Genomic DNA, 27540 nt, shown 5'->3' with positions numbered 1-27540 from the left:
GAATGCTCCTTCCCAGTATCCCTACTGTATTATTTTGTTTAAGCACCTAATCTCTGGCCTTCATAGATAGGCAGACACGTACATTACCTTTATGTAGTAATAACTAGCAAAATATATTTTTACTATTTTAATTTTTATAAGCCACTTTTCCAAAATCCTTTATATTTGCTAGTGTAAAATGTCCCTATCACACTGAAGGCTGTTTTCCTTGGGCTTTTTATGCACAAATGCTTGCTTTTTAAAATCTTCCCTCACAACAATCAAGACACTTAAGTTTCTATCACATCTAATAAAGAAACAAAGCTTTAGTTCATCTTTTATTTAAAGAACATTCTGGAATGATACTCTGATCAGGAAATGTTTTTTTCCAAATCAATAACATTAATGTTCATTACAAAGCAACCGTTCAGTACCTAGCCTTTAATTCAAACAGGAAATAGTTTGTTGACAAGCAAAGCAAGATCCAAGGCCACACATTTTCTCTCTGCAGGGATCTGCCTAATGTCACTATAGATTTTTTGGGTCAATCATAGTTGTATTACCAACAATGACAACTCCTTAAAGGCCCATTATGTTGCGCTGCATTGAGCTATTTCTGACTGACCAGACTAACTTGCCCAGCCTTGTTGGTTTACTGTTTCAAATCAGTTGTCTAGTACCTTAGAATTAAAGTGCACTAAGGTACTGTGTACTTAATTATTCATTTGCTGTTGTGTTGAAACTTAACTTCAAAACAAGATATAATTACACACTGCTGACTGAGAAATGGGATTTAAGAAACTGAGGGAACGAAAGTACATTAATTTCTTTAAAATTCTGTTTTATCGCAAGGTGTCTAAGAATGAGAAGGTACACAACATGTTTCAGAGCAATGTATTATCTCAATACCAATTGCAGGATTGGTTTGTTTTGGGCTAGTAGCCTAGAAAACAGGCTTCATTTAATGTTTTGTCGTTGCTCAGGCTCGCATATATTTGAGTCTGTTTGAATGTGATATTTTAGAAATTTACTTTAATTTTAATACTCAGAAGATTCAAAATGTTACATTGAGAAATTCCAGTTTTTCACAAAGACTGTTACAATTTCTGTAACTGCTTTGCTGCAGACTTTTGTTAAAATATAATGAGGGGGGGAAAGCTCCTCGTTTTAAATATGAAGCTGCATTCTGCTCTAACATGTCTGTGTTTCATTTGTTTTTCTGTGACTTAGAGATAGACAAGCTAAGATAAACAAACTTTCATTTTTTTTCCAAGACAAAAAAAGGTGTTTAATCTTCTTGCCTGTTGAACAGATGAACTCTCTGTGGAATGACAAGGAGCCTCCAATTTAAGTTGATACTTGAGCTACCACTAAACACTAGGGACAATATTTTCCTCTAATTGCTAAAGAGTAGGTGTGATCCAATATGTCACTAGAGAGTAGCAGTGGATGTTTGTGCTTAGTTACTGCAGGGAGTATCCTACCCTTCCAAAGATTCATGAAAAGTTCAGGAAAAAAATGGATTTATGCTTGTTTCATTAAGGAACATGCGTAGCATTTCTCAGTTGCAGTCAAATTGAAAAATTGAGTGTTTTACTCCTGATCAGACCTGGTGTTGGTGAGTTTAAAGAATGGGAAGATTTCAAATATGGCTATAGCAGTGACCAAAGTGAATAGCGCAAGCCAATACAATGGAAGGGAGAGGCGTTTTGTATAAATTAAATACAGCTCTTGGAGGATGTGTAGGGATAAAGTAGACAGGGGTGTGAAGGTGTGGGAAAATCTGGGGATTTTATTTCTTTTTTTAATTAATGCCTCTATTTAGTGCAGAAAAACTCCTAACTGTGCAATGTTAGGTTTGCATATATGCACAGGATCCTGCTGGTAAGAATTATAGAAGAATACAGCACAGAAGGAGGCCATCATGTCTGTGCTGGCTCTTTGAAAGAGCTATCTAATTAGTCCTACACCCCTGCTTTTTCCCCATAACCCTACAAATGTTTCCCCTTCAAATATTTATCCAATTCCCTTTTGAAAATTATTGCTGATTCATAAGCTGATTCTAGATCATAACAACTCTCTGCGTAAAAAAACATTCTACTCATCTCGCCTCTGGTTCTTTGCCAGTTATCTGCTCTAAGGAGAACAACCCCAGTTTCTCTAGTCTCTCTATGTAATTGAAAGTCTTTCATCCTTGGCATCATTCGAGTAAATCTCCTCTGGTTACCGACCCTCCTGCCACTGGAAACAGTTTCTCCCTATGTACTCTTATCAAAATCCCTCAAAATGTTGAATACCTTTATCAAATCTCCCATTAACCTCCTCTGCTCCAAGGAGAACAATCCCAGCTTCTCCAGTCTCTCTATGTAACTGAAGCCTTTCATCCTTGGCACCTTTCTAGTAAATCTCCTCTCTAAAGCCTTGTCATCCTTCCTAAAGTATGGTGCCCAGAATTGGCCACATTACTCTAGCTGTGGCCTAACCAATGTAAATAAAGGTTTAGCATAACTTCCTTGATTTTGTACTCTATTACTCTATTTATAAAGCCAAGGATCCCATATGCCTTTTTAACAGCCTTTTCAACTTGTCCTGCCCCCTTCAGAGATTTGTGTGTGTGAGCCCCCAGGTCTCTCTGTTCCTGCGACCCCATTAAAATTGTACCGTATAGTTTATATTTCCTTTCCTCATTCTTCCTACCAAAATGAATCACTTCACACTTTTCTGCATTAAATTTGGTCTGCCCATTTCACCAGTCTGTGTCCTCTTGAAATCCGTTACTATCCTCCTCACTTGAATATATTTCCAAGATTCATCTGCAAACTTTGTAATTATGCCCTGTATACCCAAATCCAGGTCATTTATATAAATCAAAAAGAGCAGCGGTCCCAACATTGGCCCCTGGGGGATGCCACTGCATACTTCCCTCCAGTCTGAAAAACAACTGTTCAACGCTACTCTCTGCTTTCTGCCCCTTAGCCAATTTTGTATCCACACAGCCACTTCCCCATGGGCTTCAATTTGCTAACCAGTCTATTCTGTGGTACTTTATCAAACACCTTTTGAAAGTCCATATACACAACATCAACCGCACTACCCTCATTAACACTTTCCATTACTTCAAAGAACTATTCTAAACCTGATGATATTATGATCACTGTTTCCCAAATGCTCCCCCACTGAAACATGCTCCACTTGTCCTACTTCATTCCCCAAAACTAGATCCAGCACTGCTTCCTTCCTCGTTGGGCTGGAAACATACTTGGCAAGAAAGTTGATCAAAGAAGCATCCATGCACATGAAAATAGTTTGTATGGTGACATTCACTGTATTAGCCTGGCTGATTATTTACTGTAAATTAAGTTTCAAGGGGAGGAAAATGAGCTAAAAATAAGGGTTAAAGGGCCAAAGATGAGGCAAGGAAATGCAAATTGGCACTGGCTTCATAAAGTAATAATCATGAGAATTACAAATGTAGGCTTTTGTACAAAGGTTCAGGCACAGCCAGTTCTAAGGAAGGGTTAGACACAGCGGCCCAGTAATTCCGGTCCCAACGCGTGGGTACGGACGGGGTACTCACACGTGGGCCCGTTGGAAGTGCCAGATTTCAGCATGCACAGCGCATGCGCGGGAAACTGGCATTTCCTCCAAGGGGTTCAGAGGTCCAACGCGTGCGCGCAGGACTCTGCGCGCACGCGTTGAACTTCCTTCTTTTTGACAGGTTTGCCCGTGTGTAAGGGCCTCAACTTTTTAGAAATGTAAAAAGGAGACGTAAGGACTTGATTATTTAAGGTAAGTGGTCTATTATTTAAAATTATAACATTTTTTCCACAGCTTTATTGTTTTTAAGGACTTTACAGTAAGGTAAGTGTATTTTTAGACCCGATTTCTTAAAAAAAAAAAATTCAAAAATTTGATTAATTGTTTAAAATAGTTTTTTAAAGTTATTTATAGTTCATTTAATTAGTGGGATGTTTTTTAAAATTTTATTTAAAGTTTAAGTAGTGTTTTGGACGCACGTAGTTTTCATGAGTTTGACAGTTCTTACTATCAAACTCATGAATGAAGTTTTCCCTCCCCTGATTGGCTGCCCAGTGCTCACCTGATCCCAGCCGGCACATCAAACTAACTACTCCGCTGGATCAGGCAAGCACAGCGCTCCGACAGCTGAACCGGGCCAGTGACAGGAATTCCAAGCAGGCCCAGGCTTCAGCTGTCGGCGCGCCGGGTAAGTGCACATCGGGGGCTTGCACGCACGGCAAGCCCCCGAACCTAATTTCTGGGCCAATATATTAACTTGTCATTTCTAATTACCAATATTGGCTGATCTGTTATGCATTTCCCGCATTTTCTGATTTTATTCCCATTTCTAGCATTTCTTATTATTTTTCCATGTTTATTGATATCTTTGGTGTTTTAATTGTTTTACAGGATGTTTTCTCACCACTGTTTTTTATTTAGTATCTCTCTTGTGGTTAAATTGTGCCACAAAATTACCAATGACCAGTAACACCAGCCAGTTTCACTGTCGGATTTCCGGCCACCTTCCACCCCCTTTCTGTGTGTCTGTTTTGTTTCTCCTGTGTGTTTCTCTCTCCTTCCATTTGTTCTTTTACCTTCCCTCCTGTATGTGTGTGTCTGTCTATTTTTTCCTGCTGCCCCTTTCTGGTTTGATCTTGTGTTCTCTCTCTCACTCTCTCTGGTTCACATGCTCTCTTTTTCTCTCTCTGTCTGTCTCAAGCTCCCCCTCTCACACCTTGTCCCCTTTTCCAATTTATTGTCTTACCTAGTTTGCTTTTTCTGATTCAGTTTCTTATTTAGTTCATTTTTTCTCTTTCCTTTTCTGATTCTTTCTCACCGTTTTTCCTCTCTTTAGTCTCTCCTCTATTCTCTCTCTCTCTTTTCTATGTCTTCCCTCTTCTCTCTTCTCTCTCCTTCATCCCCGTTTCTTACCTGTTTATTCTTCTGCGGGATGAGAAGACAGCAGGTGCTTGATCAAGATTTGCTGGATCCAGGGCTGTGGGAGCAGGCTAACCTGTAGTGGCCGTGGGAAGAAGTGAGTCAGGACTATTGCAGAGTGAAACAGAGTAGATCAGGTAGAAGTGGGTCAGGAGGACCATTGCAGAGTGAGAATGAGTGAGTCAGGACCGGTGCCGAGTGATTCAGTGTAGACCAGGTAGAAGTGGGCCAGGACCATTGCAGAATGAGAGAGAGTGGTGGTGATTTCGCCAGTGGAGGCAGGATCGCAGCGGGAGAGGTGGTTGGCGGGTTCTGGTCCCATTCCCAGCTACAACTGCTCTGCAAAAAGGATTTTCCGTTAATGGGGCTTGTTAAACCCGCCCTGCGGGGTTGCTGGCCAATTAAAAGGAAGCGGGTCTGATGACGTCATTTGATGACGCGTCATCGACCGGTTTCCTTAAAGGGACCATGGCCACATTTATTTTGACAGTTGTGCTGTCAGTGTTCTACAGCATTGAGGTGCTGCAAACACTGACGAGCACTGCACAAAGGTGCACGGCTGCACCCAGGCTCTCCCAGGACTCCCTCCATATGCTTATGGAGGGAGTCACAGCACGCAGGGAGCTTCTCCTCCTCTCCAAGGGCGGAAGAGACCTCCCCAGGACATCAACACAGCCTGGTTGCACATTGCACAGGAGGGCACAAGCAGGGATGTCGTCAGGAGGACCAGGCTGCAATGGCGCAAACCTTTCAATGATCTCAGTAGATCACGAAACGTTACTGCAAAGCCACACTCAACCTCATCCTGCAGTGCCACTCGTCACATCCCCATAACTCTGCCTTCCCTATAATACTCCTGCACATCTTTACTCACACCAACTCACCTTGCACCTCCACCCATCCCTCTCTATCTACATTATCACTTCCCCATCTCACTAGCCACCCCTCACACTCACCCTCATCCTAGTGCAATCATACCAACTAACAACACACAAGGGTAGGCACTTGGGTGTTTTATGCAATGTTCATGTAAATTTTCTGTTAATGTGCGGTCAAACATTGAAATCTTTATTTTCAACACTTTGCCTTATTGTACAGATCTGTGCTCACATTTGGAAGTGTCTTAGTGAGTTGCAGTGAATGGTGAGACATAACGGTATCCCCGCAATGGTGATGAGTGTGAAAGGAATGGCTTGGTCATTGTAGGAATGCTTTATGGTGATGGTGTAGGGTGATGTTAACCTGGCGGTGACAGTGGATAGAGTTTTTACTCCAAACACTTCCAAACTGCATACAGCTCAAAAGTGTTTTCCAAGTCCTGAAGGCTCAAGCTTCTAACATTGGAAAGTGACCAGCTGTGAAATGGAAGCTTTCAGACCACTTTTGCAACTGTCACCTATTCACAGCAATGGGGAGACATAGAGAACCCAACCTACTTACCTGACGTGATCTCCGAACGACATGAGCCCCGTTAAAAAAGTGGTAAAATAGAAAAAGGCTGGCAAAATAGTAGTAAACAAGCAGTTAAGTATCTTAAATGCCTCCCCCACCACTTGGTGTCGGGTCTGTTCTGAAATCGCAGACCCGGCACTCTGGAAACTTACATGGCGGCGGGTTCCCAACATGCTGTCAATCACTTCGATTTTGACAGCGGACCCGCCTCCAAACCCGCACTCTGAGCGCCAGCAAAATCCAGCCCAGAGCGCCAGCAAAATCCAGCCCAGTGTATCAGGAGGAATTGGGTCATTGGCAACAAAGGCAGTAGCCCCAGCTACTTATTCAAAATGGAAGAACTGGAAGGGAGGGGCTTGCCAAGACTGGCATGACCTGCAGCCACTAAGAAACAGCTGAAGCAGAGCCACCCCCTCCGCCCCCATACCAATAGTTTTTAAGACACTTTTTAAGGAGCTTTCACCATGTTGCAAGCTTGCATGCCAAAGTTTCAAATTCACAAAAAAAATGTGTACTTGTGCCTGGATGCCCACCCCTGAGAAAAACCTAGGTGATTGGCCAAGGCCCATTGTTCAGGATAAAAGATTGGGGGGGACAAGATTTATTTATCAAGATAAATCAAGAAGATATGCTAATGTGACATCACACTTGGGCTTTAAAAGCTTGTAGATTGCTGCTGCTTTAGTTGTACATAGTTCCAAGGGTTTTGGTGTGATAAATATTGGTTTACAGTGAAACTGTAGTGAACAAAATATGGATTGAACTTCATAGTATGTAAAAATGGAAAAATAGCAAATGCTGGAAATCTAAAAAGAAACAGAAAATGCTGGAAATACATAGCAAGTCAGTCAGCAACTGTAAAGAGAAACAATAGGTTATGACTCTTTGGGTGTGGCCCTTCATCAGAACTGAAGTCTGAGATAAACAGACATTTTAGTAAAGGTGGAAAAATACAGAGACAAGCAGAGAAGCAACTGGTACACCAATTACAGAGCAGGGGTTCATGTGTTAAATGATCCGCAAACCGTTTAATAGAAAACTGGTAGGTGGTATGAAAGATAATCCGTGAGACAGTGCAGGACAAAAGATTGTGCGAATTGTGGGGAAGACATGAAAAGAAACAGGAGAGGTCTGTGTACATAAATGTATGAGAAATTTTTTTAAATGAGATAAAAGCTGCAATACAGCAGATATGAAATAAAAGAATATGAAATGAAATGGCAGAACATCCAAAGGTGACACGAGGAAAAACTTTTTTACACAGCGAGTGGTTATGCACTGCCTGAAAGGGTGGTGGAGGCAGATTTAATCGTGGCTTTCAAAAGGGTTGTAGTCCCGCCTCCATCGAGATGCGGCCAATCCACGCGATTTTCACTTGATTGACCTTGTTGAGCCCGCCCAGCGGGCTCAGCAGGCCAATTAAGGGCCACCCAGCAACAGGTGACATCACAGACTGAAATTTCATCTGTCAAGACATGTTGACAGATGAAGTATGAGTGTTTGACAGCTGTTTGAAGCTGTCAAACACTGACAGTCTTACTTCTAACCTGAGTCCTTCTACGCAGACTCAGTTAGAAATCTCGCCGGCACTGAAAGCTGCAGGCTGTCACTTTTGACAGATCGCAGCCATTCTGCTTCCTGTGCCGGCTGAATGATGGACTCCTGAAGCCTAGAGGAAGGAAGGCTGTAAAGGTAAGTACAGGTAATTTAAACTTCTTTACACACTTTAGACACACCAAACACACTTACCTTTGCACTCATGCATCCATCACTCACCTGAACACTGACATCTCGACCCCTCCAAGTCCTTCAACCCGACGGCCCAACTCCTCTAACCTGGCGTGGTTTGGAGCCGTCGGGAATCCCACACGACACCCTTCAAAATAGGGACTAGGCTAAAAACTGCCTGTTAACAGGCAGTTAATTGGCACTAATCCCTTCCCGCCTCAGGTCGGCGGGTCCCAGTGCAGGGCGGGTATCCGCCTCCTTTGAAACTTACGGGATGGTGTCGGGACCCCCGAATTCGGGATTTTAGCCCCCCGCACGCCTAAAAGCCCGCCTCACGGCACACTGAAAATCGACCCCTGTGGAACTGCCAATCACAATAAGAGGAAAGAAACGGATCCATACCAAGGCTTCCAACTCCCGTCAGCTCTGAAAAAGGGTCTCCGATCTAAAGTTGTTCTCTCCCAGGACACTGGAGCATACCTCCTGTTTCTTTTCACCTTGCCACTATTTGCACATTCTTTTGTCTTTTTCATATGCCTGAAATTTCTGACCAATGATCTTTTATATTACTTATCTGTCTTCCATTGAGCAGTTTGCAGGTCGTTTAACACACAAACTCTCCCTCTTTGATTGGTGTATCTGATGGTTTTCTCTTCCGCCCGTTCCCTCTTTTTCTCTCTATTTTTCCACCCTTACTAAAAATGTCTGTTTATCTCTGTCTTCAGTTCTGATGACGGATAAATGTCCAAAACAGTACAACCTGCCTTTTCTCTTCATAGACGCTGTCTGACCTTGCAGTTCTGGTTTTTATGAATAGTATGTAGTTACTTTCTCTAATATGAATGCACCTGTTCACCGTACTCTTGCAGACAAGTTCTTCTGTTTAGTTTGGTGGTATTGCTTTGTTTAACTTGGCAGGAACTAGGAGAAAGAAGGGTCTATGGTTGGTGCTGATGCCAAGAACAAATTCCTTGGCTCATCACATTCATACATTTCCTTATGCTTTTTAGGTTCCTAATACTGTTTCTGTGAGCCTCATTGTAGACTAATAGAAATTTCTTTCTAGATTTATATTCTACTGATGGTAATATAGATTCTTGGTTCCCCTCTGATAGGAGCTATATGCAGAGCTGGAGTCTCTTGGAAAGATTGAAGCAGAAAGTCTATTGACTCTGACAGACAAGCTTGTCAAAGAAAATCTCCCATCATCTGAAGCTGCTGAGATCCTTAATTACGAGAAGAAGTTAGAAAAGTGGGAAGAAGAGCGTGCAGCACTGATTCAGCGAGAAAAAGAGTTGAGGGAGAAGGCTCGTCAAGAAAAAGAAGCCAGATTAGCAGCGAAAGCCGCAAGCCAAACCTAGTTAAGCTCCACCTTCTGTGGAGGTGACCATGTTGTCCTGCAAAGTTGATTAAATTGTGCCTGGAAATGCAGCGTGTGTGTATTTTTTTTCATTCTATTTTCAAAAATTATAAAGCAATAGAACCACTTTTGAGTCTTGCCGAGTGAAATCTGCAAAGTTACAAATATATATTTTCCTAATTCAATCCGAACTTCTGTATGTGGATCATAACACTTTCATCCCACAGTGAACGTAAACTAACATCTAACTGTTTGTAAACTGAAAATGTATTACAGGTCAAATAACCATTTATATCTGGGTAAGAATTACTTAACATAAAGATGCCCAAGAGCATATCGGTGTTAAGATTACTACATTCACCAGTCAGACTTATAATGAGCCAATCATTTGCAGAAGACCCTTATTTGGTCAACTGTTATATTAAATATTAATACTATTAGGAGAGTGTAACCTTCATAGAAAGTTGGCAGTTGTGATATCCTCTCAAGTTATTTGCATTGGGTTGTAAAATTCTAGCATTATAAAGTTTCAGATGGAAAATTACTGTTTTAAGTTATTATAGGAGAATGATCCACAAAGTAACTTTATCCTTATCCCACTTTAAACTTTTAGATATTGATGAATTGTCTTTTATGGGGTTACTAAGAGCTTAAAAATTGGGAAATTCCCCTTTATTGTAATGTATTTGCAATTTTATCTCCTGTTAACCATGCTAAGTCTCTATTTCAAGCCTGATTTGGAACACTTATTAGATCCATTGATACATGGTTTAGATCAAACAAAGGGTCTAGCAAGCAATAGTGATAAAATAAAAATGCTGGTGTTTAGTTGTTTATAACACTAATAAATCGTGACTTTATTTGACAATTTTTAGAAGTTATGGATGACGCACACAATACAAACTCTGTCTTGCTCCTTTTTATGTCCTTGCACTTAGGTGTCCAATAACCCTGATACATCACCTCTGTCAGTTTAAAACAAACCAGCTAAGCCATTTCTGCTAATCTTCGCAAGACCATCCTGTCTTCTGCATTGCAGTGAGTATTCAAGGGAATGAAAGCAGGAATGTGTATATTTTTCAGGGGGATGCAAAGGAGGTGATATATTTGGAGTTGTCTTCTTGTCATCTCCAAATGGGAAACTAAGGTAGAAGGGCCAAGCCCCATAGTGCAGGACACTAAGATTGAAAAGAGTAAAACCAAAAATGAGATAAAACAAAAAGTATTGATGCCAAACTTGGTTTTAACAACCTGAAGCTTGTATAAGGAAAAAATATGCAGGGGTAAGGTGTTTCATGGTTTTGAAATTCTGGGAGAGAATGTGTTCCAGTTGGAGACTGTGATGTGAGTCTTGACGTTAATACAGTGGTGAGAGGCTGTATGGAGAAGGAAGAGTGTTCTGGACTGCTAGACTTAAGAAGTCACCTCATTGTCATCAGCATCTCCAACTGTGAATACATAAACATTGGCTGGATATTAATCTGTGGTAACTTTGCATTTCAGAATTTTTTCCTTCTAGGCTGTTATTGAGGCTTTGGCTGGTTTTGTAAGTTTTATATTCCATTCTTAGAGTGCACGTACTACACCTGCAACTGTAGATGATGTTTTTTTCTCCAATTTTCTCCCTTCCTCGGGGTGAAGTCTCATGCCATAATCTGGACACACAGGCTAGCAGCCCTCCAAAATCTCCCACCAAATGGCATGCTTCATGTGTGAATTTCAACATTGAGTGGCGATGGATTATTACACCTAGAGGAGACATCACCACAAAGCCTGATTGTACTCTCACCCAGGGTTCACACCCACCCATTTTCCAGCAGAGGTCACTAGATTATGATTCCATATTAACTGACAAGTTTGTAAACCCTTGACCATTTTTTCTCCTCCCTAGTCCAGCTACACAAAGGCCAATTGTAGCACCCTTATCACTGTCTAGGCAGAAGTCAGCTAATTGAGCGCAGGTTCGGGATTGAACCTTGCACTATCCTAGTTTTGGCTCAGTGTCATATTAGATGGTACTATTTATCCAAAAGATCTCAGTATTCAAATTTTGCATGGTCTGTCTAATCACTATTTAACGATGTGCAAAATGGAGTGGAGGATAGAAAAGAGTAGAAACTTGGTACTAAACATGAATTAGGGAAAAAAGACCTTGTTCTGTATTTTTTGAAAGAGTGATGTGGTAGTGTGAACTCCTGCTATGAAGCACTAAGCTGGCGATCAGCTGGCCTTGCTAGTGATGCCCATATCCCAAGAATGAATTAAAAAAATGGGAAGTCATATTTGCTCCAGTCTAGGTTATTGCAGGATGAACCACAAAGCAATTTTGATATCTTATGGTAAAGTAGGAGGCATATTTGCACCTGTGACTTTCCACATATGCTAAATGAATACCCAGGTCTTTTCCCATACAGAGGGAAAGGAAAATGAACTGATGCATTACTGCTTTGGTTTTCCTTGATTTTTAAGAGGGCTTTTTTTTTGGAAACTGGCTTGTTACCATTGACTTCTGGCATACAGCCTGTGGTCTCTGTGTTCACACTCCCCCGGTCCCTTGGTCTAGGTCACCCACACTGAACTACGGACGATTGCCTCATTCACAACAAAGAAAAAAACTATTTCTCCACCTTTAAGTATGGAGACAGCAAAGTAAATAACAGGAAGACATGATAGAATTTAAGAGTTTACAAGTAAAGGGTTACAGAAAGGACAGTGCAATGAAATACCGAACTGAAAATACCAGAAAGCCTGGAGCACAAAATAGCTGAAAAATGAATAGAGTAGTTTTATAATACAGTAACGTTGTGGTCAAAAATATATGCTGCATCAATTGACTTTCTTCCTTCAACCAACACTTCCAAAAACAGATTATTTAGTCATTTATCTCATAGCTGTTTATGGGACCTTGCAATGTGCAAATTGGCTTCCACACTTATCCACGCAATAACGGTAACTACACTTTGAGTGTTTATGGACATCCTGTAAACATGATAAGATACTATATAAATGGAGGTTTTTGTCTTTAGCAAGAGAGACTCTTGGAGACATACTGAAGGTGTAAGACCCAGAAGGGAGGAACAGAATTGTCTAGTTGTGCAGCTTTGCATTGAAATAGCACTTACCAATGTGTAAAATGGAGTGCAGGCTGGAAAAGTAATGAAACACAAATTATTGAAAAGTTTTCCTACTGAATACTGGATGTCAGTTCAAAATGGACAGATTGAGATTCTGTACAGGCACAATTTGTGATATAGCAGAGGCAATAGATCAATAAAACCACGGGTTTACAACACAGAAGGAGGCTATTTGACTCATTGGAGGTGATTTTAACTTTTGACGCCCATTATAAACCTCGCCTGATTTTCCTTTCCATTGAAGTCAGTGGAAAGGAAAATCTTGCAGGGATGTAATGTTTATGTACTCTTCCCTGAAACAATGTCTCCGTTATTCCCTGCGGCAAAGCATTCTTTACTCTAATGACTACATAAAGAAATGTCTCTCGACCTCTCTTTTCACTCTCTTGGTCATAGCTTTAAATTGATGACCACTTGTCACTTAATCCTCAACCAGAGAAAACAGCCTTTCCCTACTTAATCTATCAAAAACACTTCATAATTTAAAAAACCTATATTAAATCCCCTCTTCACCTTTTCTGCTCCAGTGGGAATAGTCCCAGCATCTCAAGACTCAAAGCTATGATATGTCATCCCTGGTATCATCTTGGTGAACCTTCATTCTGTACTATGGCTTCAATACCCTTTCTATAATGGGGGTAACTGCACACAGCTCTTTAACTGTGGGATAACCAATGTTATGTATAAATTCATCATTACTTCTTTATACTTGTACTCTGCCCCTATTTATAAAACCCAAAATTCTATTTGTCTTTTTAATGGCTTCATCAACCCACACTTGCACTTTCAGGGAATTGTATATTTGAACTCCTAGGTCTCCCTGTTCAACTGCATCCTTCAGTGTCTTTTCATTAAACATATACTTCAATTCTTTGTTTTATCTCCCTTTATCATCTCACATTTATCCACATTAAAATGTATCTGCCATCTGTCTCTCCATTCTGCTAACCTGCTACGCCCTCCTGAAGTCTTTCACAGTCTTCTTTACTGTTTGCCAAACCCCCAGTTTTCTCAGCTTTTCTTGCAAAGGTGCTAACTCACGCTGGTAGTTCTGCAGACACTGGACACCTTTCAGTATCTTGTCCAAATAGGCATTCTTCAAATGTGAGCCTAGTCAGTGGATGTTGATAGTCTTTTCAACCATGGGGTCATCACAGCCAAACCCATTTCATGTCCTCACCTGACATCGTCATGTGGTTGCTGAATATCAATCAGGAGTGGAAACCCTGGTAGATTTTTTTTCCCTTACCAAGGCAGTGGGACCAATTGTGTGGCCCGTACTGTCACCCAGTTAAAATCAAATTTAAAGTTTTCCTTTCTATTTTGTAATATATTTCCACCTCTTCCAAGTCAGAACTTCAAACCCCATTCTACGACTTGAGCAAAGAAGATCAAAGAGCACGTCTGCTGCCCTGGCTAATAATTATCCTTAAGCCAATGCCTTCAAACAACAGATTAATTGGTTATTCCTATTTGTGAGACTTACAAAACAGCAATGACTACACATTAAAAGAATAGTTGGCTATGGAGTGATCTTAGACCAAGGCACCCTATAAATGCAAGTTCTTTTAATGCAGTGTGTAAGGTGTTAAAGACGTGAATATCGGCACTTGGGGAGATACCAGAGGACAACTCGCATGCCCCAGTAAGAACGCAACACCTTCCGGACAGGACACCTTTGATGTCATCAGGACATTCTAAAGTGTTTCACACAGCCAATGTATTACTTTTGAAGTGTAGCGTGGCTGCAAATGTTATAGCCACTTTTGTGAACAGTAAGGTCCCACAAACAACAAATGAGATAAATAATGAATCAACTCTGCTGATGTCAGCTGAGATATGAACCTTGGCCAAGAGAACTTAATGCTCTTTGAGCAGTGCTGCAAGGTCTTTAACATCCACTTGAATAGGCAGATAGAGTTTCTGTTTCATATCTCATCAAAAAAAATGCAACTCAAAGTACACCATATTAGATCCGTGTGTTAATGGAGACACGGAATGCAGGAGTTGGTTTAACAAGTCTTTACTGAATGGAGACAACCTGGAAACTGAAACTACAGAAGCCTGCTAGGGCCTTTTATACAGGGGTGGTCACTGCCGGTACTGCAGTCTGAGACCAGTTATTCCCTTAAAGGGACATACACAACACACCATCCTCTCAGTAACACAATGAAGCACCAACCTAGAGTACAGGCTGAAGTCCTGGGGGGTGCTTAGAACCCACAACTTTCTGGCTCAGAGATGAAAGCGCTACCAACTAAGTTAAGCTGAGACTTTGACTTAGATGGTAGCGTTCTTTGGAGGGGAGCAGAGAAAGGAAAACATTTCGGCTGACTTGTAAAGTTAACTTAAATGTGTTTAAAAAAGTAGTCAAACTTGCTAAGTAGTGCATAACGTTTAAAATGTTTTCCAGTAACTGAAGTTTGTGATAAATCCTAAGCATAGCAACACTAGCTACTGACTGCTTCAGTAATTCAGAAACTGACTGAACTTTTCATGGAAATGATGTCAAACTCTGATAATTTTGCTATCGTTTTTCATGTATGAAACTTTAATCACTAGCAACCATCCTAATGTGACATTCATTTTCTAATTTGAATAATGTTACAGGCCACTTTTGTGACTGTTTAATGACTGAGATTGCACTTTGTTTTTAATTCCATGGAATACTCTTGCTTTATGATACGTAGAATAACCTCCAGCCGTGAGTGTGTTCAGACATGCTAATAGCATCACAAACTACAAGAGTGAAATTGAAGCAGTTTATGAATTCTATCCTGAATCCCAAAATTGGGTTACAGCCTTTTGTCACCTGTGTGCTGTTTAGTTGCCTAGGCCCTAAGCTCTGGAATCCCCTCCCTAAACATCTCTGCATCATTACCTCCCTCTTCCTTTAAGACGCTCCTTAAAATCTACCTCTTTGACCAAGCTTTTGATCACCAGTCCCAATATCTCTCTATGTGGCTCGGTGTCAAATTTTCTCTGATAACGCTCCTGTGAAGCGACTTGGGATGTTTTACTATGAAAGTGGCGCTATATAAATGCAAGTTATTGTTATTTAATATGTCTTTTCAGAAAGGACAATTTTACAGTAACAAGTTTAAAGCACTGTGCAGTGTTTTAGCATTGAAGCCACGGTGTGAGTTTAAAACCATCCTGCAACTCACTCCTGTGTTATACAGTTGTACCTTAAAAACATAGAGGATCATGTGAGTATGGGCATAATAGTAAAAGAAATGTCAATAGGCATAAGCCATTAATAGGTTGGTCTGATATCTGTGAGCAATGTAGTCTTGACTGAGTTACAAACAGCACCATGACTAGCAATATTTTTCATAGATTTCCTTGCTTCCAATGTAGTGAGTGCTTTATTCAAAAATAGATTATTATTTGAATTTTTATGTTGCTTTTTTCTTTTAACTGGTATTTATGTGAGGTAGGCAGACCATTTAATACCCATCTTCATGTCAGCTGTTTCCCCAAAAATGGCATTGCAACCATATCTGAACCTCCCTGTCCTAATGTCCGTCCACATTCACACTTCCTCGCAGGAGTCACTGGAGAGCAGGAGTGAGAATTTGGTCCCATTCCCTCTCCAGCTCAGTAACATGGAGGCTAAACATTGTGCTCCATCAGTCCAGGTCATCTAATTCAGCACAGGGCAAGGTTTCTTCCTGCTCAGTGCCATGTCACATGGTGCATTTACTCCATAAGCCACCAGAGCACTCCTAGGTTCTCAAAATGATTGAGGGGTCACCTTCATGGAGGTAGAAATTGAAATGAGCTATATGTCAAATGAGTAGATTATAATGTTGGGGGTGGGGGATAGGAAAGTGCTTGTTGCTGAGACTGCAGTGTTGGTAAAACAATAATTCCACTCCCTGCAGTTAATGATGTTGTGCAATGTAAAATATGGAAAACATTTCCCTAGGTTAGTCCCCACATATAATACTTTTTAAACATAGAACAAAGTGATTTGATGTGGAAATTAGCATCTACCTATGCAGCTGAGAGGAAAGAGCCGTACATCATTAAGAAACAGAGCACAAGTATCTGTCTCAATCTTGTCTCTCACCCTCCCATAATTTCTCAGCAGGAAAACGGATAAGTATGTTTTAAAATATTATTCAGAGTTTTGTTTAAACTACCTCATGGCTGCTTCTAGAATCATTATTGTACTAGTGCTGGCAGCAAATCAAATAGAATGTGAAGCTGTTGCTTAAAAAAACATGATGCCATGGGGGACATGTTTCCATTGTGTGGTCTCTGGAGGCCTATTACTGCTTTTTAAAAAAAAAATAAAAACATTATGCTTGTGAAGGTGAAGATTGACTTTGCAGCAAGTTGACAGTAGCAGGTCAGGATTGGTATCTACTGACTCTTTACTGCAGTTCACAAATCTTGGGGAACTTTGGTACAGAGTTAGAAAACATTCCTTGAACAACAGCCAGCAAGTTGCATTCATAGTTTAAAATCTAATATGTTACATTCATCTAAAAAAATATATTTTAATAATTTAGCAAGAGATATTCTGAGGTGCAGTAGAAAGAACTTGCATTCACAAAGTGCCTTATAATGTCCTCAGCACATCTCAATGTGCTTCATGAGCAGTTTTAGGCTAATTACAATGTTATTCATAACTGAATGAACATGAACTGAATCATATTCAGAATGAAAATGCAGATAAGTTTATTGCAGTACATTTCCCATTAAGGAAGGTGTATTTAAATTTGAAGTTGTTCACTGACTTTCAATAGTGAATAGATTTTTAAAGCAGATAAAGCAAACAGTGCTTTATTAGAGGAGAATTTTGTCTGCATCAAAACTGATCAAGCTATGCTTAAAATGAATACATATGCATGCGGGTACAGTAGCATAGAGGTTACGTTACTGGACTAGTAATCCAGAGGCCTGGACTAACAACCCAGAGACTTGTGAGTTCAAATCCCACCACAACAGCCTGACATAGTCATACTCACAGAATCATACCTTTCAGCCAATGTCCTAGACTCCTCCATCACCATCCCTGGATATGTCCTGTCCCACTGGCAGGACAGACCCACCAGGGGTGGCGGCACAGTGGTATACAATCGGGAGGGAGTGGCCCTGGGAGTCCTCAACATTGACTCCAGACCCCATGAAGTCTCATGGCTTCAGGTCAACCATGGGCAAGGAAACCTCCTGCTGATTTCCACCTACCGCCTGCCCACAGCTGATGAAACAGTTCTCCTCCATGTTGAACACCACTTGGAAGAAGCACTGAGGGTAGCAAGGGCACAGAGTGTACTCTGGGTGGGGGACTTCAATGTCTATCGCCAAGAGTGGCTCAGTAGCAGCACTACTGACTGAGCTGTCATAGCTGCCAGACTGGGCCTGCGGCAGGTGGTGAGAGAACCAACACGAGGGAAAACCCTACTTGACCTCATCCTCACCAACCTACCTGTTGCAGATGCATCTATCCATGACAGTATTGGAAGTAGTGACCACTGCACAGTCGTTGTGGAGACAAAGTCCCATCTTCACACTAAGGACATCCTCCATCGTGTTATAAGATACTACCACCATGCTAAATGGGATAGATTCAGAACAGATCTAGCACCTAAAAACTGGGCATCCATAAGGTGCTGTGGGCCATCAGCAGCAGCAGAATTGTATTCCACCACTATCTGTAACCTCATGGCCCAGCATATCCCTCACTCTACCATTACCATCAAGCCAGGGGACCAATACGATAGCAAAATACTGCAGATGCTGGAAATCCAAAATAACAACAGAAAATGCTGGAAAAACTCAGCAGGCCAGGCAACATCCATGGAGAGAGAAATAGAGTCAACGTTTCAGTTCGAAACCCTTTGTCAAGACTGAAAAAGCACAGGAAATGAAACAGATTAAAAGGCCAGGCTGGGAGAGAACAAAAAAGAAGTGAAGAGACATTAAGAGGTATTCAAAGCCAGGGGACCAACCCTGGTTCAATGAGGAGTGTAGAAGAGCATGCCAGGAGCAGCACCAGGCATACCTAAAATGAGGTGCCAACCTGGGGAAGCTGCAACACAGGACTACATACATGCTAAACAGAGGAAACACAATGATATAGTCAGAGTTAAGCAATCCCACAATCAATGGATCAGAGCAAAGCTCTGCAGTCCTGCCAAATCCAGTTGTGAATGGTGGTGGACCATTAAACAACTAACGGGAGGAGGAGGCTCCATGAACATCCCCATTCTCAATGATGGCGAAACCCAATACACAAGTACAAAAAACAAAGCTGAAGCATTTGCTACTATCTTCAGCCAGAAGTGCAGAGTGGATGGTCCATCTCGGCCACCTCCTGAGGTCCTCACCATCAGAGAAGCCAGTCTTCAGCCAGTTCAAATCACTCCACGTGATATCAAGAAACAGCTGAGCGCACTGGATACAGCAAAGGCTATGGGCCCCGACAAAATCCCGGCTGTCGTGCTGAAGACTTGTGCTCCAGAAGTAGCCGTGCCTCTAGCCAAGCTGTTCATGTACAGCTGCAACACTGGCATCTACCTGACAATGTGGAAAACTGCCCACAAAAAGCAGGACAACTCCAATCCAGGCAATTACCACCCCATCAGTCTACTCTCAATCATCAGCAAAGCGATGGAAAGTGTCATCGATACTGCTATCAAGCGGCACCTATTCACCAATAACCTGCTCACTGATGCCCAGTTTGGGTTCCGCCAGGACCACTCGACTCCAGACCTCATTACAGCCTTGGTCCAAACAAGGACAAAAGAGCTGAATTCCAGAGGTGAAGGGAGAGTGACTGCCCTTGACATCAAGGCAGCATTTGACCCAGTGTGGCATCAAGGAACCCTAGTAAAACTGAAGTCAATGGGAATCGGAGGGAAAACTCTCCACTGGCTGGAATCATACCTAGCACAAAGGAAGATGTTTGTGGTTTTTGGAGGCCAATCATCTCAGCCCCAGGACATCGCTGCAGGAGTTCCTCAGGACAGTGTCCTAGGCCCAACTATCTTCAGCTGCTTCAACAATGACATTTCCTCCAACATAAGGTCAGAAGTGGGGATGTTCGCTGATGATTGCAGTGTTCAGTTCCATTCACGACTCCTCAGATAATGAAGCAGTCCGTGCCCACGTGCAGCAAGACCTGGACGACATTCAGGCTGGGGCTGATAAGTGGCAGGTAACATTCGCACCACACAACTGCCAGGCACTGACTATCTCCAACAAGCGAGAGCCTAACCACCACCTCTTGACATTCAACAGCATTACCATCGCCGAATCCCCCACCATCAACACCCTGGGGGTCACCACTGACCAGAAACTTAGCTGGACCAGCCACATAAATACTGTGGCTACAAGAGCAGGTCAGAGGCTAGGTATTCTGTGGTGAGTGCCTCACCTCCTGACTCCCCAAAGCCTTTTCACCATCTACAAGGCAGAAGGAGTGTGATAGAATACTCTCCACTTGCCTGGATGAGTGCAGCTCCAATAACACTCAAGAAGTTTGACACTATCCAGGACAAAGCAGCCCGCTTGATTGGGACCCCATCCACCACCTTAAACATTCACTCCCTCCACCACCAGCACACCGTGGCTGCAGTGTGTACCATCTACAAGATGCACTGCAGTAACTCACCAAGGCTTCTTCGGCAGCACCTCCCAAACCCGTGACCTCTACCACCTAGAAGGACAAGGGCAGCAGGCTTATGGGAACACCATTAGCTCCAAGTTTCCCTCCAAGTCACACACCATCCTGACTTGAAAATATATCGCCATTCTTTCATTGTCGCTGGGTCAAAATCCTGGAACTCCCTACCTAACAGCACTGTGGGAGTACCTTCACCACACGGACTGCAGCTGTTCAAGAAGGTGGCTCACCACCACCTTCTCAAGGGCAATTAAGGATGGGCAATAAATGCTGGCCTTGCCAGCAACGCCCACATCCCAGAAACGAATAAAAATAATATCCATTTTGGTAAGGTGCTTTCATTGAAACCATTGTGGATTTTTACATAATTGTATAATGACGTTATTATATTCTTTACAATTACTGGTTTCAGGCAGACATTTTGCATTAAAACTCCCTCTCAAAATGACATCAACAGGTTCTAATCCAATGGTAGGAATATGAACAGTGGGTTGTGGATAGCACTTGCATGATGCCACCTGAGAGGAATTCTACACAAAGGGCTCATTTTAACTCCCTGGCGGGAACACAGTAAAGCGAGCAGCCAGCCCGTCAGGGAGCGGTACCAGGCAGGCTTAGCTGATATTAGTGGCCAGCCCTCATTAACATGCTACTTGCAGACTTCCCAACTAAAAGGGCTCAAAAGTCAGATAGTAAGAGTTTTTATAGTTATATAAAAAGAAAAAGGATGGCTAAAGTAAATGTTGGTCCCTTAGAGGATGAGACCGGGAAATTAATGGTGGGAAATATGGAGATGGCAAAAACACTGAATGAATATTTTATATCAGTCTTTACAGTAGAAGACACTAAGAATATCCCAACACTGGACAAACAGGGGGCTAAAGGGGGGGGGGAGGAGCTAAACACGATCAAAATCACTAAGGAAGTGGTACTCGGTAAAATAATGGGACTCAAGGTGGATAAATCACCTGGACCTGATGGCTTACATCCTAGGGTCTTGAGGGAAGTGATGGTAGGGATTGTGGATGCATTGGTAATAATTTTCCAAAACTCCCTGGACTCGGCAAAGGTCCCGGCAGACTGGAAAACTGCTAATGTAACACCCTTATTTAAAAAGGGCAGTAGACAGAAGGCTGGAAACTATAGACCGGTTAGCCTAACATCTGTGGTAGGTAAAATTTTGGAGTCCATTATTAAGGAGACAGTAATAGGACATTTGGATAATCATAATTTAATAGGACAAAGTCAGCATGGTTTTATGAAGGGGAAGTCATGTTTGACAAATTTGCTGGAGTTCTTTGAGGAAGTAACATATAGGGTGGATAAAGGGGAACCAGTGGACATAGTGTATTTAGACTTCCAAAAGGCATTTGACAAGGTGCCACACAAAAGATTATTGCTTAAGATAAAAAATCACGGGATTGGGGGTAATATTCTGGCATGGATAGAGGATTGGCTATCTAACAGAAGGCAGAGAGTTGGGATAAATGGTTCATTCTCAGACTGGCAATCAGTAACTAGTGGTGTTCCGCAGGGGTCAGTGCTGGGTCCCCAACTCTTTACAATCTATATTAACAATTTGGAGGAGGGGACCGAGTGTAACATATCAAAGTTTGCAGATGATACTAAGATGGGAGGGAAAGTAGTGAGTGAGGAGGACATAAAAAACCTGCAAGGGGACATAGACAGGCTAAGTAAGTGGGCAGAGATTTGGCAGATGGAATACAATACTGGAAAGTGTGAGGTTATGCACTTTGGCAGGAAAAATCGTAGAGCAAGTTATTATCTTAATGGCAAGAAACTGGAAAGTACTGAAGTACAAAGGGATCTGGGGGTCCTGGTGCACGAAACGCAAAAGGTTAGTATGCAGGTGCAGCAAGTGATTAAGAAGGCCAATGGAATGTTGGCTTTCATTGCTAGGGGGATAGAATATAAAAATAGGGAGGTATTGCTTCAGTTGTACAAGGTATTGGTGAGACCGCACCTGGAATACTGCGTACAGTTTTGGTGTCCATACTTAAGAAAGGACATACTTGCTCTCGAGTCAGTACAAAGAAGGTTCACTCGGTTAATCCCGGGGATGAGGGGATGGACATATGAGGAGAGGTTGAGTAGATTGGGACTCTACTCATTGGAGTTCAGAAGAATGAGAGGCGATCTTATTGAAACATATAGGATTGTGAAGGGGTTGGATCGGGTGGATGCGGGGAAGATGTTCCCGATGATGGGTGAAACTAGAACTAGGGGGCATAGTCTTAGAATAAGGGGCTGCTCTTTCAAAACTGAGATGAGGAGGAACTACTTCACTCAGAGGGTGGTAGGTCCATGGAATATGCTGCCCCATAAAGCTGTAGAAGCTACATCATTACATAAATTTAAAACAGAAATAGACAGTTTCCTAGAAGTAAAGGGAATTAAGGGTTACGGGGAGCGGGCAGGAATTTGGACATGAGTCTAGGTTCGGATCGGTCATGGCCCTGTGGGTAGCGGAGCGGGCCCAGGGGCCGTGTAGCCTGAACCTGCTCCTATTTCATGTGTCTAATTCTGTTAGATTCAGGAGATGGTTCTGTGATAGTGGATTGGCGGTTAGGATCAGATCAGCCATGATCTTATTGAATGGCGGAGCAGGCTCGAGGGGCCGATTGGCCTACTCCTGCTCCTATTTCTTATGTTCTTATGTAAGCGACTACCTGACCAATAAAATCAGGTAACAGGAAGCCGTCATCGGGGACCCAGGGAAACAGTCCTCGGCACAAGGTTAGTGCTCCAGAGGGAAATCCCGATCGGGGAGGAGAGGGGAGCCTGGGTTGAGGGAGGCCGAAGGTTCTCTTGAGGCGCCAGGAAAAGCACGTCTGCTCTTTCTGGCCCACAAGGAAACTTAAAAAAATGTTTAAAGCTTACCTTGCTGGCCCTGGCTGGTTTAACGTTGCAGGGAAACCACCAATACTCTCCCACTCAGGCCTCAGGTTAAAATAACAGATTGGGCCCTGATAACGACAATTAAAATTTTTTTAATTGCAGTCAGCCAGATCGGGGCAGGAAAGGAGTAAGTTCCCTATTCCATTTTAACTGCCCCCCACCTGGTGAAAGTTATAAGCTACTCCAAAATGTCTACTCGCCAGCCTGCTTTTACCCAGCTGTGTTAAAGATCAGAACAAGGTAACTAAGAAACATTGATAAGCGCACATGCCTCTGTTTTTCTCCCTTTATATTTAGAATTATGGGAACAATTAGTGAATCGTATTTCCTCCTTAAGTAAATTAGTGCAACACCCACTCGCCAAATAAATTCATACATAAACTCTGTATTTGCTTTAATGTAAACTAAAAGTGGACGGCAGTATGTAACAAAAACTTGTAAAGTCTAGTTTTGTTAGAAATGAAACAAACCACAAGGTGCATTATAATATTACAGATTCTATCCTTGCAATCTGTCTCTCAACGAAAGCAGTCAAAATTAGGTTAATGTAAGGAGTGAGACCTATGCTCAAAATGAGAGTAATTGCTGATCCTTTAAATATGCAGCTGTGATTGCTTTTAATACATTAAAACAGAGTCTGACTGTAAACGATCTGGAATTGACTGGCCAAACCAAATTAGCAATAATATTGTGGAGGATGAATTCCTGGAGTGTGTACTAGATGTTTTTTTAGACCAGTACATTGAGGAGCCAACTAGGGAACAGGCTATCCTAGATTGGGTATTGTGCAATGAGAAGGGGTTAATTAATAATCTTGTTGTGCGGGGTCCTTTAGGGAAGGGTGACCATAACATGATAGAATTTTTCATGGATGCAGGGAGGATGTTTCCCCTGGCTGGGTGGTCTAGAACGAGGGGTCACAATCTCAGGATACGGGGTAGGACATTTAGGACTGAGATGAGGAGAAATGTCTTCATTCAGAGGGTGATGAACCTGTGGAATTCTCTACCACAGAAGGCTGTGGAGGCCAAGTCACTGAGTATATTTAAGAAGGAGATAGATAGATTTCTAGACACAAAAGGCATCAAGGGGTATGGGGAGAGAGCAGGAATATGGTATTGAGATAGAGGATCAGCCATGATCATATTGAATGGCGGAGCAGGCTCGAAGGGCCAAATGGCCGCCTCCTGCTCCTATTTTTCTATGTTTCTATGACAGGGTTGTATATTGGGCAAAACTCAGAGGTGTAAGTGAAACTTTCTGTGATTGCTGCAAAATTGCATTACAAAGAAATGGCTGCAGAGATAGTGGATGCATTGGTTGTGATCTTCCAAAATTCCCTAGATTCTAGAATGGCCCCAGTGGATTGGAAGGTAGCAAATGTAACCCTGCTATTCAAGGAAGGAGAGAGAGAGGAAACAGGGAACTCCTTCTTCTTCTTCTTAGGCAGTCCCTCGGAACCGAGGATGACTTGCTTCCACATTAAAAATGAGTTCTCAGGTGACTGATGAGTCCAATGCGGGACCTACAGTCTCTGTCACAGGTGGGGCAGACGGTGGTTGAAGGGGCGGGTGGGTGGGGTGCTTGGGTTGACGTGCGCTCCTTGCGCTGCCTGTGCTTGGCTTCAGCTTGCTCCGGGCAGGAACTACAGGCCAGTTAGCCTGACATCAGTCATTGGAAAAATGCTGGAATCCATTGTTAAGGAAGTGGTAACAGGGCATTTAGAAAATCATATGATTAGGCAGAGTCAACATGGTTTTATGAAAGGGAAATCATGTTTAACAAATCTATTAAGAGTTTTTTGAAGTTGTAACTAACTGGGTAGATAAAGGGACATAATATATTTGGATTTCGAAAAGGCATTCAATAAGGTGCCACACAAAACGTTGTTATGCAAGATAAGGGCTCATGGGGTTGGGGGTAATATTTTAGCATGGATAGAGGATTGGTTAATGGACAGAAAACAGAGAAGGGATAAACGGGTAATTTTCAGGTTGGCAGGCTGTAACGAGGGGGGTGCCACAAGGATCAGTGCTTGGACCTCCGCTATTTACAAAACTAGGTGATAAAGTAAGCTGTGAGGAGGACACAAAGAGCCTGCAAAGGGATACAGACAGGTTAAGTGAGTGGGCAATAAGTTAGCAGATGAAGTATAATGTGAGGAAATGTGAGGTTATTCACTTTGGTAGGATGAATAGAAAAACAGAATATTTTTTAAATGGTAAAGAACTATTAAATGTTGATGTTCAAAGAGATGTGGGTGTCCTCGTACAGGAAACACAGAGTTAGTGTGTAGGTACGGACAAGGTCAACATGGATTCACAAAAGGTAAATCGTGCTTGACTAATCTACTGGAATTTTTTGAGGATGTAACTGGTAAAATAGATAAGGGAGAACCAGTGAATGTGGTGTATCTGGACTTTCAGAAGGCTTTCGATAAGGTCCCACATAAGAGATTAGCGTGTAAAGTTAAGGCACATGTGATTGGGGCAAGGTATTGACTTGGATAGAGAACTGGTTGGCAGACAAAAAGCAAAGAGTTGGAATAAACGGGTCTTTTTCCGAGTGGCAGGCAGTGACTAGTGGGGTATCGCAGGGATCGGTCCTTGGACCCCAGCTATTCACAATATATATTAATGATCTAGACAAGGGAACTAGATGTAATATCTCCAAATTTGCAGATGACACAAAGCTGGGTGGGTGTGTGTGCTGTGAGGAGGATGTCGAGAAACTCCAGGATGATTGGGTGATTGGGCAGAAACATGGCAGATGCAATATAACGTGGATAAATGTGAGGTTATCCACTTTGGTGGCAAAAACAGGAAGGCAGATTATTATCTAAATGGCAATAGATTGGGAGAAGGGGAAGCGCAACGAGACCTGGGTATCCTTGTGCACCAGTCGCTGAAGGTAAGCATGCAGGTGCAGCAGGCGGTTAAGAAGGCAAATGGTATGTTGGCCTTCGTAGCGAGAGGGTTTGAGTACAGGAACAAGGATGTCTTGCTGCAGTTGTACAGGGCCTTGGTGAGACCACATCTTGAGTATTGTGTGCAGTTTTGGTCGCCTTATCTGAGGAAGGATGTTCTTGCCATGGAAGGAGTTCAGCGAAGATTCACCAGGCTGATACCTGGGATGGCAGGAATGACGTATGAGGAGAGATTGGGTCGATTGGGCTTGTACTCGCTGGAGTTTAAAAGAATGAGAGGGGATCTCATTGAAACTTATAAAATTCTGACAGGACTGGACAGACTAGATGCAGGAAGGATGTTCCTGATGGTCCGGGAGTCCAGAACCAGGGGACACAGTCTAAGGATAAAGGGTAGGCCATTTAGGACTAAGATGAGGAGGAATTTCTTCACCCAGAGAGTGGTGAACCTGTGGAACACTCTACCACAGAAGGCGGTGCAGGCCGGTTCATTAAATATATTCAAGAAGGAGTTGGATATATTTCTTAAGGCTAAAGGGATCAAGGGGTATGGGGAGAAAGCAGGGACAGGGTACTGAATTTGGATGATCAGCCATGATCGCATTGAATGGCGGAGCAGGCTCGAGGGGCCTGGAATGTTGGCCTTTATTGCAAGGGGGTTGCCGTACAAGAGTAAGGAAGTCTTGCTACAATTGTATTGGGCTGTGGTGAGACCACACCTGGAGTACTGTGCACAGTTTTGGTCTCCTTATCTGAGGAAGGATGTAGTTGCCTTAGAGGCAGTGCAACGAAGGTTCACTAGATTGATTCCTGGGATGAGAGGGTTGTCCTATGAGGAGAGATTGAGTATATTGGGCTTATACTCTCGAGTTTAGAAGAACGAGAGGTGATCTCATTGAAACATATAAGATTCTGAGGGGGATTGACAGGGTAGATGCTGAGAGGTTGTTTCCCCTGGCTGAAGAGTCTAGAACTAGAGGGCATAGTCTCAGGATAAGGGGTCGGCCATTTAAGACTGAGATGAGGAGGAATTTTGTCACTCAGAGGGTTGTGAATCTTTGGAATTCCCTACCTCAAAGGGCTGTGGATGCTGATTTGTTGAGTATATTCAAAGCTGACATAGATTTTTGGATTCTCGGGGAATCAAGGGATATGGAGATTGGGCGGGAAAATGGAGATGAGGTCAAAGGTCAGCCAGGCTCGCGGGTCGTATGACCTACTCCTCCTTATTCAAAAAATTGCAGTAGCAAGAGTGTCACAGCTCAATTTGACTTAAGTATTTACCTTCAATTTGTTATAATGGTTTAGACTATGATTATGATAGAAAATAGCTCTAAATAGAACAGTCAATAAATAGTTCTAACCAGAAATCATTTAATTCTACCAAGGGTACAACCTCATACAATTAGCTAAGGTTAGCCTGTTTGCACTGGGCTAATTTGAAATT

At 42.4% G+C, this 27540-nt stretch overlaps 1 protein-coding gene across 1 annotated transcript in view; it reads left to right on the top strand.

Moving 5' to 3' along the window:
* Positions 1-9546, top strand: part of mrps27 (mitochondrial ribosomal protein S27) — a 118525-nt gene extending 108979 nt beyond the window's left edge. Inside the window, exon 12 of the mRNA XM_085989964.1 lies at positions 9231-9546. Within this exon, the coding sequence (XP_085846090.1) occupies positions 9231-9476 (246 nt within the window). The 3' untranslated portion in view covers positions 9477-9546. The remainder of the gene's footprint in view (positions 1-9230) is intronic.
* Positions 9547-27540: the final 17994 nt, after the last annotated feature.

The sequence above is a fragment of the Somniosus microcephalus genome, chromosome 1 (genome assembly GCF_052327205.1).
Source record: "Somniosus microcephalus isolate GS21.2 chromosome 1, FLI_Smic_1.0, whole genome shotgun sequence".
Lineage (NCBI taxonomy): Eukaryota > Metazoa > Chordata > Chondrichthyes > Squaliformes > Somniosidae > Somniosus > Somniosus microcephalus.
This window is presented reverse-complemented; position numbering and strand designations above follow the sequence as displayed.